Source organism: Leuciscus leuciscus (genome assembly GCF_965113295.1).
Source record: "Leuciscus leuciscus genome assembly, chromosome: 24".
Lineage (NCBI taxonomy): Eukaryota > Metazoa > Chordata > Actinopteri > Cypriniformes > Leuciscidae > Leuciscus > Leuciscus leuciscus.
The window spans coordinates 16,586,758-16,598,071 of record NC_138723.1 but is presented as its reverse complement, the minus strand read 5'-3'; the positions used below and the strand labels follow the sequence as shown (position 1 = coordinate 16,598,071).

The following is an 11,314-nucleotide window of genomic DNA, read 5'->3' as shown; positions in this document are numbered from 1 at the left end:
TAGAGTAATGATGCTGAAAATTCAGCTTTGCCATCACTGGAATTAATTACATTTACAGTAGTCAACATTTGAAGTGGACCAAACCTTTCATAAAAGTTAGCCTACATGAATTTTAAACAATGCCCGTTCTTGTCTTAGGACAACTTTGATTAACTTTTTTGATCCACTTAAAATTTTGACTACTGTAAAAATGTATTAAACATTTAAAGTAGTTTTGGTTAAATTATAATATTATGTTTTTTTACTTTATCTTTGATCAAATGCATACATGGGAGCATAAGAGACTTCTTTCGAAAACATGAAAAAATCTTACTAACCCCCAATTTTATGGTATTATGTGTATATTTAACTTATTATTTTGAATTAATCCACATGCAAGGAGTGATTTGAGTTGTCATTCAATTTACAACAACCGATTAGGACCCTGCTGAAATTGTAAAATGGGCCATTCTTATGGCTACTTTTAAGGCCCGTTCACACCAAGGACGATAACTAGACACCGTTCTCAATATTAAACGATATAAACGAGCTATAACGCTAACGGCACAGAGAAAAGATAACGTTTGAATCACTTTCAGGACGATTTTATCCAGCTGATGAACGGTGAAAACATTGACAGCCAATCAGAATCCATCCTGCGGCACGCGCTTAGAATAAACAATATCGTCCGCTGGTTTGGACGCTAATATAGTTATATGTGTTTTATCCAATGTAATTATTCTAAATCATTCACAGCTTTCTCAAACCAGAAAATTATCCTTTCGATTTAAACTTATAAAGCATCCCTCTCATATCAAAGACTCTTCAACACCTGGATGCAGTGCAGGACAGAATCACTAGGGGTCGGTATATAATGCCTGATGACAGCATGTAAACTCAAGAAATAAATCAATCATTTTCCATGGAAGCAGGTGTTTGATATGTAAATGCTTTTGTTTGGTATTATTTCCTTGACAGAATTTTAAACTTTAGCCAAACATAAATAGAACCACAGTAAAAACTAAGAAAAACAGATGTACTGAGCATTTAAAAAAAAAAATACACAAAAAGACAACCATGGAAATACAATGGAGTGAAAATATTTTTTTTTTTACAAAAATCACATTCAAATCTCAAAAAGCTATAGGTTCACGTGGAGTGTTAACATTTGCTTCAGTTTGTAGCTTTTCAGTACACCTCTCATAAGAAACTACAAAAATGGTCGGAGCTGTCGGAGAATGTTCTCCTCAAGGGTCTGTGAAAACCACTGTCACTCCGAAGTCTTCCTTATAGATGTCCCAGGTCTTAGATTTGTGTGGATTGTCCAGCTCCTCCCTCGAGAGATACAGTCTATGACACAAAAACATCAATGCAAAAGATTTCAGTGAGCTCTCGGATGACAAAAAAAAAGAAAAACAGTACTGACAAAAAAAATCCCACCTGTTGTTCTCAACAAAAGAGGTGTTAAACCAGAAATAGAATGGACAGTCCTCGTAACCCTTTGGCAGACCCTTGACAGAAAGAAAAAAGGAAGTTCAAGTCCCAGTGAACCTCATTCAAACTTTACGCCAACAGCACTTCATAAAACATATGAGCCAATTAAACATAGTGGAGGCTTACAGCACTGGACTCAAACATGACCTTCACATCTCCAGTCACGACAGGCCCTTCCTGCAAACTGATGACCACCGCATTACTACCAGTGTCAGGAAACACCTGAAAAACACACACACACGACAGGACGATCAGACTGAAATGAAAGCAATAGATCCTACAAACAATTGTGCATAGGTGTAAGTGTTTAGTATGCCAAAAGTTGCTAGTTTTGCCCTTTGAGCCTATTTTAGAGAACAGAAACATGCATTCGACACAACAATCCTCTCCAGCTTTGCATACTTACTGCACAGTTCTGCTGTTTAGCACAGACACACTGGAAGACCAGCTCTCGCTTCACTATGATCTTCACCTTCAGGTCACTGCCATTGCTCTTCCCCACACCTGAACAACAAAAACAGTCACTGCTTTTATACAATGTACCATATTTATTTTTTATTTTATTTTTATTTTTACTTAATATTAGGGGTGACCCCGAATAGTCGAAGATTCGATGCTTCGATAGGAGGAGCCTGATTCGACAACCGATCTCATGGTCGAATCTTCGCAGAGGTTTTATGAAACGAGGATCATGCCACTTTGGCAATATGAGGGCGCTCAATGTCTGATTTCACATAGAACTACCGGTTTTCTGTCAATACGTTAATATTCAGCCTATTATGATAATGCTGTATATAAAAATGTGCAAAGAAAGAAGCTTTTTTAATAAATATTTTTTAACGTGCGTGAATAAATCCAAACACCCCGTGACAGATTTAAGTTTCACTTTCAATCCGTGACCGACAGAGGAGCGTCTTGGCGGCAAGGATTTAAATCTTTAACAATGTCTGGGATAAGAAAATCTAAAGTGTGGATCATGTACACCATCAGAAAGGATATTCTCCAAGGCTGGATTTAGCATCAGGAAAACCAGTCTTTCACTCTGTCTGTATCCGTTGGAGTCTTTTGAGCGCGTGGATAAAATACATTCTAAAACACTTAACGTGAAAAACGTTTAACGACTCAATCTCCTAAAGATTTTAGAATATTTTTTATCTGCGCGCACAATTTGAAAAGACTCCAACGGACACAGACGGAGTGAAAGACTGGATTTGTTCTCTCGATCAGGTAGGGTACAACTTGTACCGTACAAGTGATTTCAAAACTTTTCAGCCGGTTCTAATTTGATTTTTGGATGCTGTGAACATTTTTAGCTAAAAAGACTGCGACTCCAGTTTAGCATTTATTGTTGTTTCTGCAGTTAAAAAGACAAAGTTGAAAATTCTGGCTATAATAATTTATTTATTTTAATTTTATTTATTGATCTGTCAGGGTTATCTAATCTAACTATTTGTGGCTTGTGTTTTGAATATGTTCCCCTGCACTTTAGGCATTTTGCACACATTTGCTCCTCATCTTGTGACTTGATTCTGATTTATTTCGTTTTGTATTTTTATTTATTAGAAAGGTATATTTTATTCTCTCTGCACTGGCTACCTCTCGCTGCTCGCATCAAGTTCAAGGCACTGACGCTTGCTTACAGAACTATCACAGGCTCAGCTCCCTCCTACTTTCACTCACTCCTACGAGTCTACATCCCTACCAGACACCTACGATCGGTCAACGAGCGACGTCTCGTGGTTCCATCACAGAAAGCCACAAAATCACTTTCCAGAACATTCTCATTCACAGTTCCATGCTGGTGGAACGCTCTCCCCACCCTCATCCGGAATGCAGAATCCCTGACAACATTCAAAAGACAGCTGAAAACCAATCTCTTCCGTGAACACACAAAAAAAAAAAAAATTCCTTCCCTTTGAAACATCACTTATCAGGCTTATGCTACTCTGAATAATATCTGAACTTCGTATTTTGAGCACTTCTTGCGTTGTTGTTGCTTTTGCCTCTTTATGATGACTCGCTGAATTTTGTCCTAATTTGTAAGTCGCTTTGGACAAAGGCGTCTGCTAAATGACTAAATGTAAATGTAAATGTAGGTATATTTTAATTAATTGTTTATTTTTTCGGTGCATCGATGTTGTGCTGTACTTAGAGCCTGCTCGCACAGGTAATTTAGGCGATTTTTCTTTTTATGCATGTGAAATGCAAATCCTGTCTGCAGTGTGGACTTTCTGGAGTTATTAATGTTATTTCTTAGTTTTATTGATCCAAAATGTTTTTATACATTTTCTTCTATATCTTTGTGTGATTTTCTGTACATCGCGGCTTTGAAATGTTAAAGCCCCGCCCCCAAACACATGATTCGACTATTAGTCGACTATAGGCAAGACTTGACGATTCTGATTCGACTATGAAAATCCATAGTCGGGGACACCTTAATATTTACTCAAAAATGCAAGTTGTATAGCATGAAAATATAGTTTAATATTAACACACACATTCAATATGGATATATTATATTTTATATTGAAATTCACTATATTTTATATTCAATATATTTTAAAATACTTATATACTGCAGGTAGATAAATAGATAGACAGACATATGAATAGTTTAACCATGAAACTCTATTTGAGTTCTAATTGGCTTGTTCAATGTAACATTTTTAGGCAATTGATTTCATGTAACCATTACCATTTCCCTTTATAACCATGACTGCGTGCTATGCAAATTATTATTCCATTCCTCCACCTCCCCAGCACCACCTGCCTAGATCTGCTACAGAAGGCCTACCTCTCTCTAGCAGCAGCAGTGTGTTTCCATTAATTTTTATGTTCTATTAATGTTTTATGTTTGGCAGTTTGCTGGTCTGGAGCATTCAGATGTGTTAACTCAATGCCAAGGAGGAAAAACATCAGCAATGATCTTAGAGAGGCAAATGTTGTTGCCATCAATCTGAAAAGGGTTATACGGCCATTTCCAAACAATTTGAAGTCCATCATTCTACAGTGAGGAAGATTATTCACAAGTGGAAAACAAGTCAGTTGCCAATCTTTCCAATCCTCCCACTGTGCAAAACACCCAAGAACTACACCCTCTCCCTACACTCTACAGGCCTCAGTTAACATGTTAAATGTTAAAGTTCATGGCAGTACAATTAGAAAAAGACGGGACAAGTATAGCATGTTTGGAAGGGTTGCCAGGAGAAAGCTTCTTTCTAAAAAGAACATGGCAGCACGGCTTAGGTTTGCAAAGTTGCATCTGAACAAACCTCAAGACTTCTGGAACAATGTCCTTTGGACAGACGAGACCAAAGTGGAGATGTTTGGCCATAACGCACAGCGCCACGTTTGGTGAAAAGCATATCAGCCCAAACACCTCATGCCAGCGGTCAAGCATGGTGGTGGAGGGGTGAGGATCCAGGCTTGTTTTGCAGACACAGGACCTGGGCACCTTGCAGTCATTGAGTCGACCATAAACTCCTCTGTATACCACAGTATTCTAGAGTAAAATGTGAGACCATCTGTCCAACAGCTAAAGCTTGGCTTAAATTGGGTCATGCAACAGGACAATGATCCCAAGCACACCAGCAAATCTACAACAGAATGGCTGAAAAAGAAAATAATCAAAGTGATGCACTGGCCAAGTCAAAGTCCAGACTTCAACCTGATTGAAATGTTGAGGCGGGACCTTAAGAGAGCTGTACATAAACAAATGCCCACAAAACCTCAATGAACTAAAGCAACGTTGTAAAGAATAGTGGGCCAAAATTCCTTCACAAGGATATGAGAGACTGATAAAGTCATATAGAAAATGATTACTTCAAGTTATTGTTGCTACAGGTGGTTCTAGAAGCAATTTAATCATAGGGTGTACTTAATCTGTCACGCATGGCTTCTCCATTTTGGCCTTATTTTTGTTCAATAAATAATGGCATGGTGTAATATGGCATGTTTTTGTTCATCTGAGGTTGTATTCACCCATTTTAATGACCTGCTAACGACCACATTAATTTTTTGATCATGCCCTGATATGTAAAACCATAGAATTGTACGCCAAGGGTGTACTTTCTTTTTCACATGACTGAATATATACATAGTCATTATATAATGCTGATATTCATTTAGTTGTCATGATTAATGGCTGAGTCTGACCTGCGATGGAGTGGATTCGAATGCTCTTTATTTTCAGGCTCTTCTGAGGTGGTAGCTGGCGGTTGTATTGATTCTTCATGATCTCATAATAACCGACGTACCTGCTCTGCAAGTGCAAAAATGAACAGAACATACATCAATAAAAAAAAAGATCATACACATTCATTGCTCCAAAATGGATCCTTGGCTTCTAATGTAGTTTCACACACCTGAGAGGGAGTTTCAACACCCTGGAACTTTGAACTCATGCTTTTATCAGTCCGTCTCTCGCCAAAGTAGTCCAAACTCTCCTGTAAGATGGTTTAAAGAAATTTTGAATACAATCTTGGATGAGAAAGTGTCTACATGTCAACATTCATGACCAGATTGTACCTGCGCACTCTCAAACTGGTCACTGTCGATGAGCCATGTGCACACCATCGTCCCAGTCCGCCCTGTTGAACAAAATCCAATGCATTGAACATTTCAGACTGTATTTACATAAAGCATTAAAACACCATCAAACAACATACCTTTTCCTCCTTTGCAATGGATGGCGATCACATTCCTAGAGTCTGCCGCCATCCACTCCCTAACGCAGGCTGTGTACCGCAGCATATCACTGACAGGAGAACAGACAGAGATCAACAGAGATTCATGACAACATGCTTGCTGGAAACTAGATTTGCCACTTCAGCAACATGTTCTAATGTTCAGTTGTGCTGAGAGATACTTACTCGAGTGATGGCACGTTATGGTCATCTATCATAACACGCTCCACTCGATAGTGAAATAACTTTGGATCATAGCCCTTCTCACCTGAAACAAGAATTGGCTACCATTATTATCATGCCTTTTAGAAACAGAAGAAATGATCTGAGGTTAACTTAACTGGTAATTTAAGGTAAAATAATCATGAAGAGAAGCATCTACTCACTACAGAGATTAAACACCTTGTAGTGATCCAGATGTTTGGTGTCCAGGAATCTAACCACCTCCTGAAATGTGTCATTTACGTATTGATCATACAGTTGTTGCAATGTTTTCATGAACAACTTGACATCAAAATTTTTTTTTTTTACATTTGTGTTATGTTAGTGACTTACTCTGATGGGGTTCCTATAAAGCGCCTGCTTCCCAGAAGATGGAAAAGACATGGCAATGACTCTTTCTGAAGAGAGATAAGACACTATCAATGATGAATCACTTTGGATTGCAAATTACTTGATTTTAATGTTGTTTATAATGATCTGATTAAAAATAAATAACCATAGACAAAACCAAACCTGTGACATATGTGAGGTCCAGATCAAACCCATCTTTTTGGTACCGTCTTTTGTTCTCGGACACCTGTGAAAATGATTATATAAAGTTTATTTAAGTAGAACATTTTAAACACCATAAATTGCTTACATGAATAAGAGATTAAAAACATGAAAAGAGCATTTCAAATAATCTAAAAACATAAAAACCGATGCAACAAAAAGAAAACAAATAAGAAAAAGATCTAAGTTTAAAGTGCCACTATTATGCTTTTTTGGATATTACGTTAAATTTAGTGTTTATACAGCTGTGTGTGAATGTAGAAGGACTGCGAAGTTTCAAAGATCAAAGTGTATGATAAATGGAGTTTTTATCTCCAAAAAGAAGGAAATGATTATGACCTGCACGAACCGATTTAGGTTTGTAACAAATTTGCATATTGCCAGCCTATGGTCTTCATTGGCTGCCTGCGAACAACATCTACTCTGACCCACCCTAAAACACTGTAGTTGTAGCTGAGGCCTGAAAGAATTTGGTTCTTGTTGTCAACATGTCGAGAAGACGCTGTTTTCTGTGCTACAAAAGCAAATCCACTTTGCACTTCCAACATATGAGATTGATACGGTAAAACCAACGGCATTCCTTACTGTTCATTTCACTGTGTATCAAGTGCCGAGGAAGCCTCCAGAGCTGATATTCAGATATGGTAATGAGTGTTTGGTTTCTGACACGCGCTGTAAGCAGTAGACCAATCACAACAGACTGAGCCATCTGACCAATCAGAGCAGAGTAAGCTTTCGGAAAGGAGGGGTTTTGAGAGACCGAATCCTTAAAGGTAGGGTAGGTAATCCTGTTCAGAAACACTTTTTTTTATACTGGGTGAAATGGTCCTTCCATCCTGATAGTAGTCAATACATTATGTGTTTAGAAAAAGGAATGAAAAAAATCAGACCTCTGTAGCAGCTGCAGGACAGTAAAAACTCTGACCAATCACTGCCATTCGGTGCGAATGTAAAGAACCAATCAGATGCCTTCATGTCTCGTGCCCGCCCCGAGCCCCACTGCGCGCGCTGCCCGGCGTGCACTCATCACATGTCACCGTTCCCGGAAATATTCAGCTCAAAGCACCTGCATATGCAGTCAGCGAAGGCAAACAAGGCAAAAACTACTTCCTCGGACCCTGCCCGCACTCTTGAACGACCTCCTCTGCTTCGCCCTCGACCCCGGACCTGTCCTCGAACCGACGATGCGGTACTTGTCTCCGGACTCGGAGTGTACGTTAGTCTTCATTAGAGTCAACAATGTTTTCATCATGGAAACTCTTACATGCAAAACACCGTATATGTTATGAATCTTACACGAAATTCATCTTCATCACAGTGTAACTGATGGTAATGGAAAAACGTGTATCAATGCAACCTGTTTTTAGTTTTGCCTTATAAATATAGCTCGTTACCGAATGAAACTTTACCATTATCGATATGCTAGCTTGATAGTGAGTACTAAAAGAAATCTTATTTGTTTATATTCATAGTGATAAAGTTAGGTATTTTATTACATGTGATTCTGACATGATGTCACTGTATGTACTGCGCTCCTTCCTCTCCACTCGTCTCAGGTAATAAATGCGTCTTGTTCCAGCCTGAGCGTTTGGCGTCGCGCGTTCATGTGTTTTGGGGGCGTGGCTTTGGAAGGAGCTCAGAAGGGAGGGGGTGGAGTGAATGGAAATAATGAGCTGTGTTTATTGCAGATTAAAAGGTCTACAGTCACTCGATTTTTATATTTTCTTTTTCAGAGTACTTACATTTTAATTATGTATTGGTATATAAAGACAGTTTAAACAAATTTGGAATGTTTTTTTTTTTAGAAAAATGATTACCTACCCTACCTTTAATTGAACCATTTCAGACACTGTGACAAAAGGCATAATGCTGCAATGGGAAAATTACAGTGTTTTTTGACCTTGGATGTATGTAAATTTATTGTAGGAGACCTTCAGAACTAAATTGGGAACCTTTAAAATAGCATAATTGGGGCACTTTAATTTTAAAATGGATTAATAAGTATAAAGAGGAATGGAAAGTATATATAAACAGATTGAAATAATGTGGTGTAAAACAGACAAAAATCACACTCACAATCTGATTGGCTGAAAAAATACAATCATAAAGATACAAAATGAGACAATTTCCTTTGTGTTTAGGTCACTCACCATTCTCCTGGTGACCTTTTCAAGCTCTTTCTTCTGAGATGCCAGTCTGAAGATACGTACCAGAATCAGTATCCTCAGAGATCTCAGGAACGTGACCACCCTGCAAACACACCATATTAACATTGTTACATTAGTATAATATTGGATGAAATGTAAGCATCAACCATGAATGCTTTCTGTAAAATCTGGTGTACCTTGGAATCAGGCTGGCTCCTGAGAAATCGGAGAATGCGTAGATCATGGTGACCACCAGGGTAATGGCCACAATACAAGCATCTATTATGTTCAGTTTGGAGCTGAAATACACCTTGAATCTGAGAAAGAAGATGATTTAAAAATGGTTGACCAGAGACTACAATGGAATAGATCCTGAATATGTAAATGTATACCTTTGCACCAGGTTTTGATAACACTATAATCAGTATTAACGGAGAGCTTGCAGACCACATAATTTATTATTGTGCTTGAGCTCTAGGAAATTGTTCCAGAGAGATAAAAACTCATTTTGGAAAAACAGAAAGTGCCGGGAAAATGTGTTTCCTGTAGATCATTTCCTATCATGAGTGACTTGAACACTACAGCATTATTGGTTGTTGTTAGCATTACGTAAACATTATGTGCTGACTTATAGTTTGCAAAATTATTCTGAAAAACTATACTAACCCCTCCACATAGACGCGAAGCAGCACATCGATGAGGAAAAAGAAGGAAATGACAAGTGAAACAGCCTCCAGTGCACTTCCAACATCACGACTCTTGTTGGAAAGGGACAAGTCCACAATGACCAGAATAATGTCCACAATGATCAGTACTAGGCCAAAAACACTGCAAATAAGAACAAAAGTTGCCTGTTGTATCATTAAAACATAGCCTACTGAGGCATCTATTTTTGGAAAAAAAGATGATAAAAAAAAAGATCACAAGTACTTTTTTTATAGGATTTTATAGGTCCTGTGAGCCGCCTCTTTATATGACACTCTGAAAATAAATGATCCCACTCACCGGAAAAAAAAGGACATCACAAAAGGAGTTATCATTTTTCGGACACGACTGCAAAATAAATCAAACACAGAATGAGACATAAGAATTTTAGTCTTAAGACATCACATTTGTCAACAAATTAGAAGCTTACTTACTGGTATATGGTGTCTGGCTCCTCATTCTCTTCCCTTCCATCATCGATCTGCACCTCTGCCTCTTCTTTCACCCCATTACTTGGCCAACATAGAAACAGTACAATGATACAACATGTTACAACTGCTTGGATCATGTGGTTTTAGTGCTGAATTACTCATTTAAAGTTGGGGGAGTAAAGGTCACGATGCTGATGAAGTGTTAGTAACTTTAATTTAATGTTATTCACTTACCCATTAACTTCCTTGGAATCTAACCCAGGGTTAAAATGCACGGATGTCATTTTTACAGGAAAGTTTCTCTCTGAAAGATTACAAGAAATTAAACATTCCAGAGGAACTTTAGTTCAATTAAAGCTGCTATATCTAACGTTAACTCAATAACTAATAAACAATGACATTGAGAAATAAAGCAGACAGGTCTAACAAACCCTAACATGACAAAAATTTACTTACTTTAGACCTATAAATCTTTAGAAGATCCAAATGTAAGGTTTCAGATGTGGACTAAAATATTTGTCTGATTAATATCCCATGAATCATTAATCCCAAAAGTTGTCTGCAACACAAGGTTTCTAAATCAACTTTGAAGCCCTAAATTAAATCCGCATAATGTAATATAACAAGCAATTGTTTGTTCCAATCTGAACAAGATCATAGCAAAGGAATGCCAGCATTGGAAAAAGCGATACAAACCTGACAGAAAGAAAGCGCATCCGGGAAAACTGTTTTCCTTCCTTTTGCTTGACTCGCTTTTCTGCTATCTGAACAGTCACATATTCCTCAAACAGTATTTTTGTCTCATGTCTCCATGATTGTCTATGAGCGGTGACAGTCCCGTGATTTTCTGCGATAACAAAGGAAGGAGGTTCAAAGGTTGGCAGTAGTTTTCTTATGTCTTCCATCCACATGCACACATTCACATTCACACCGCCCCTTTTTTTCACTCTTTTTGTTGCGGACGTAGCGGTTTTTTAACTTCCTCATGCGCTTTACAAGTTAACAATCACACGAAATCAATTTAGACGAGTGGTAAAGGTGATAACAAAACAAAAAGGCTCACTGAGACATTAGGCTATACAACTTCGTAGTGTTATTA

The 11,314-nt window shown here is 37.9% G+C and overlaps 2 protein-coding genes across 3 annotated transcripts in view; one reads left to right on the top strand and one right to left on the bottom strand.

The window, feature by feature from the left end:
• hephl1b (hephaestin-like 1b) overlaps positions 1-11,314 on the top strand; it is a 210,909-nt gene that overhangs the window by 25,688 nt on the left and 173,907 nt on the right. The gene's annotated exons all lie outside the window — the stretch shown is intronic.
• Positions 569-11,132, bottom strand: tpte (transmembrane phosphatase with tensin homology). 2 transcript variants are annotated; one of them, XM_082157375.1, is made up of 20 exons: positions 10,912-11,132; positions 10,672-10,774; positions 10,450-10,519; positions 10,219-10,296; positions 10,085-10,132; positions 9,746-9,907; positions 9,277-9,396; positions 9,083-9,182; positions 6,894-6,957; positions 6,714-6,778; positions 6,545-6,605; positions 6,345-6,426; positions 6,141-6,229; positions 6,001-6,062; positions 5,838-5,918; positions 5,629-5,734; positions 1,880-1,977; positions 1,600-1,695; positions 1,420-1,490; positions 569-1,329 (listed from the first exon to the last, which is right to left on the bottom strand). In XM_082157375.1, exons 3-20 carry the CDS (start codon positions 10,497-10,499, stop codon positions 1,227-1,229), a joined length of 1,536 nt encoding a protein of 511 aa, XP_082013501.1. In that variant the 5' UTR covers positions 10,500-10,519; positions 10,672-10,774; positions 10,912-11,132; the 3' UTR covers positions 569-1,226. The 2 variants fall into 2 exon arrangements, with proteins under 2 accessions (XP_082013501.1, XP_082013500.1); XM_082157374.1 differs by lacking the exon at positions 10,672-10,774.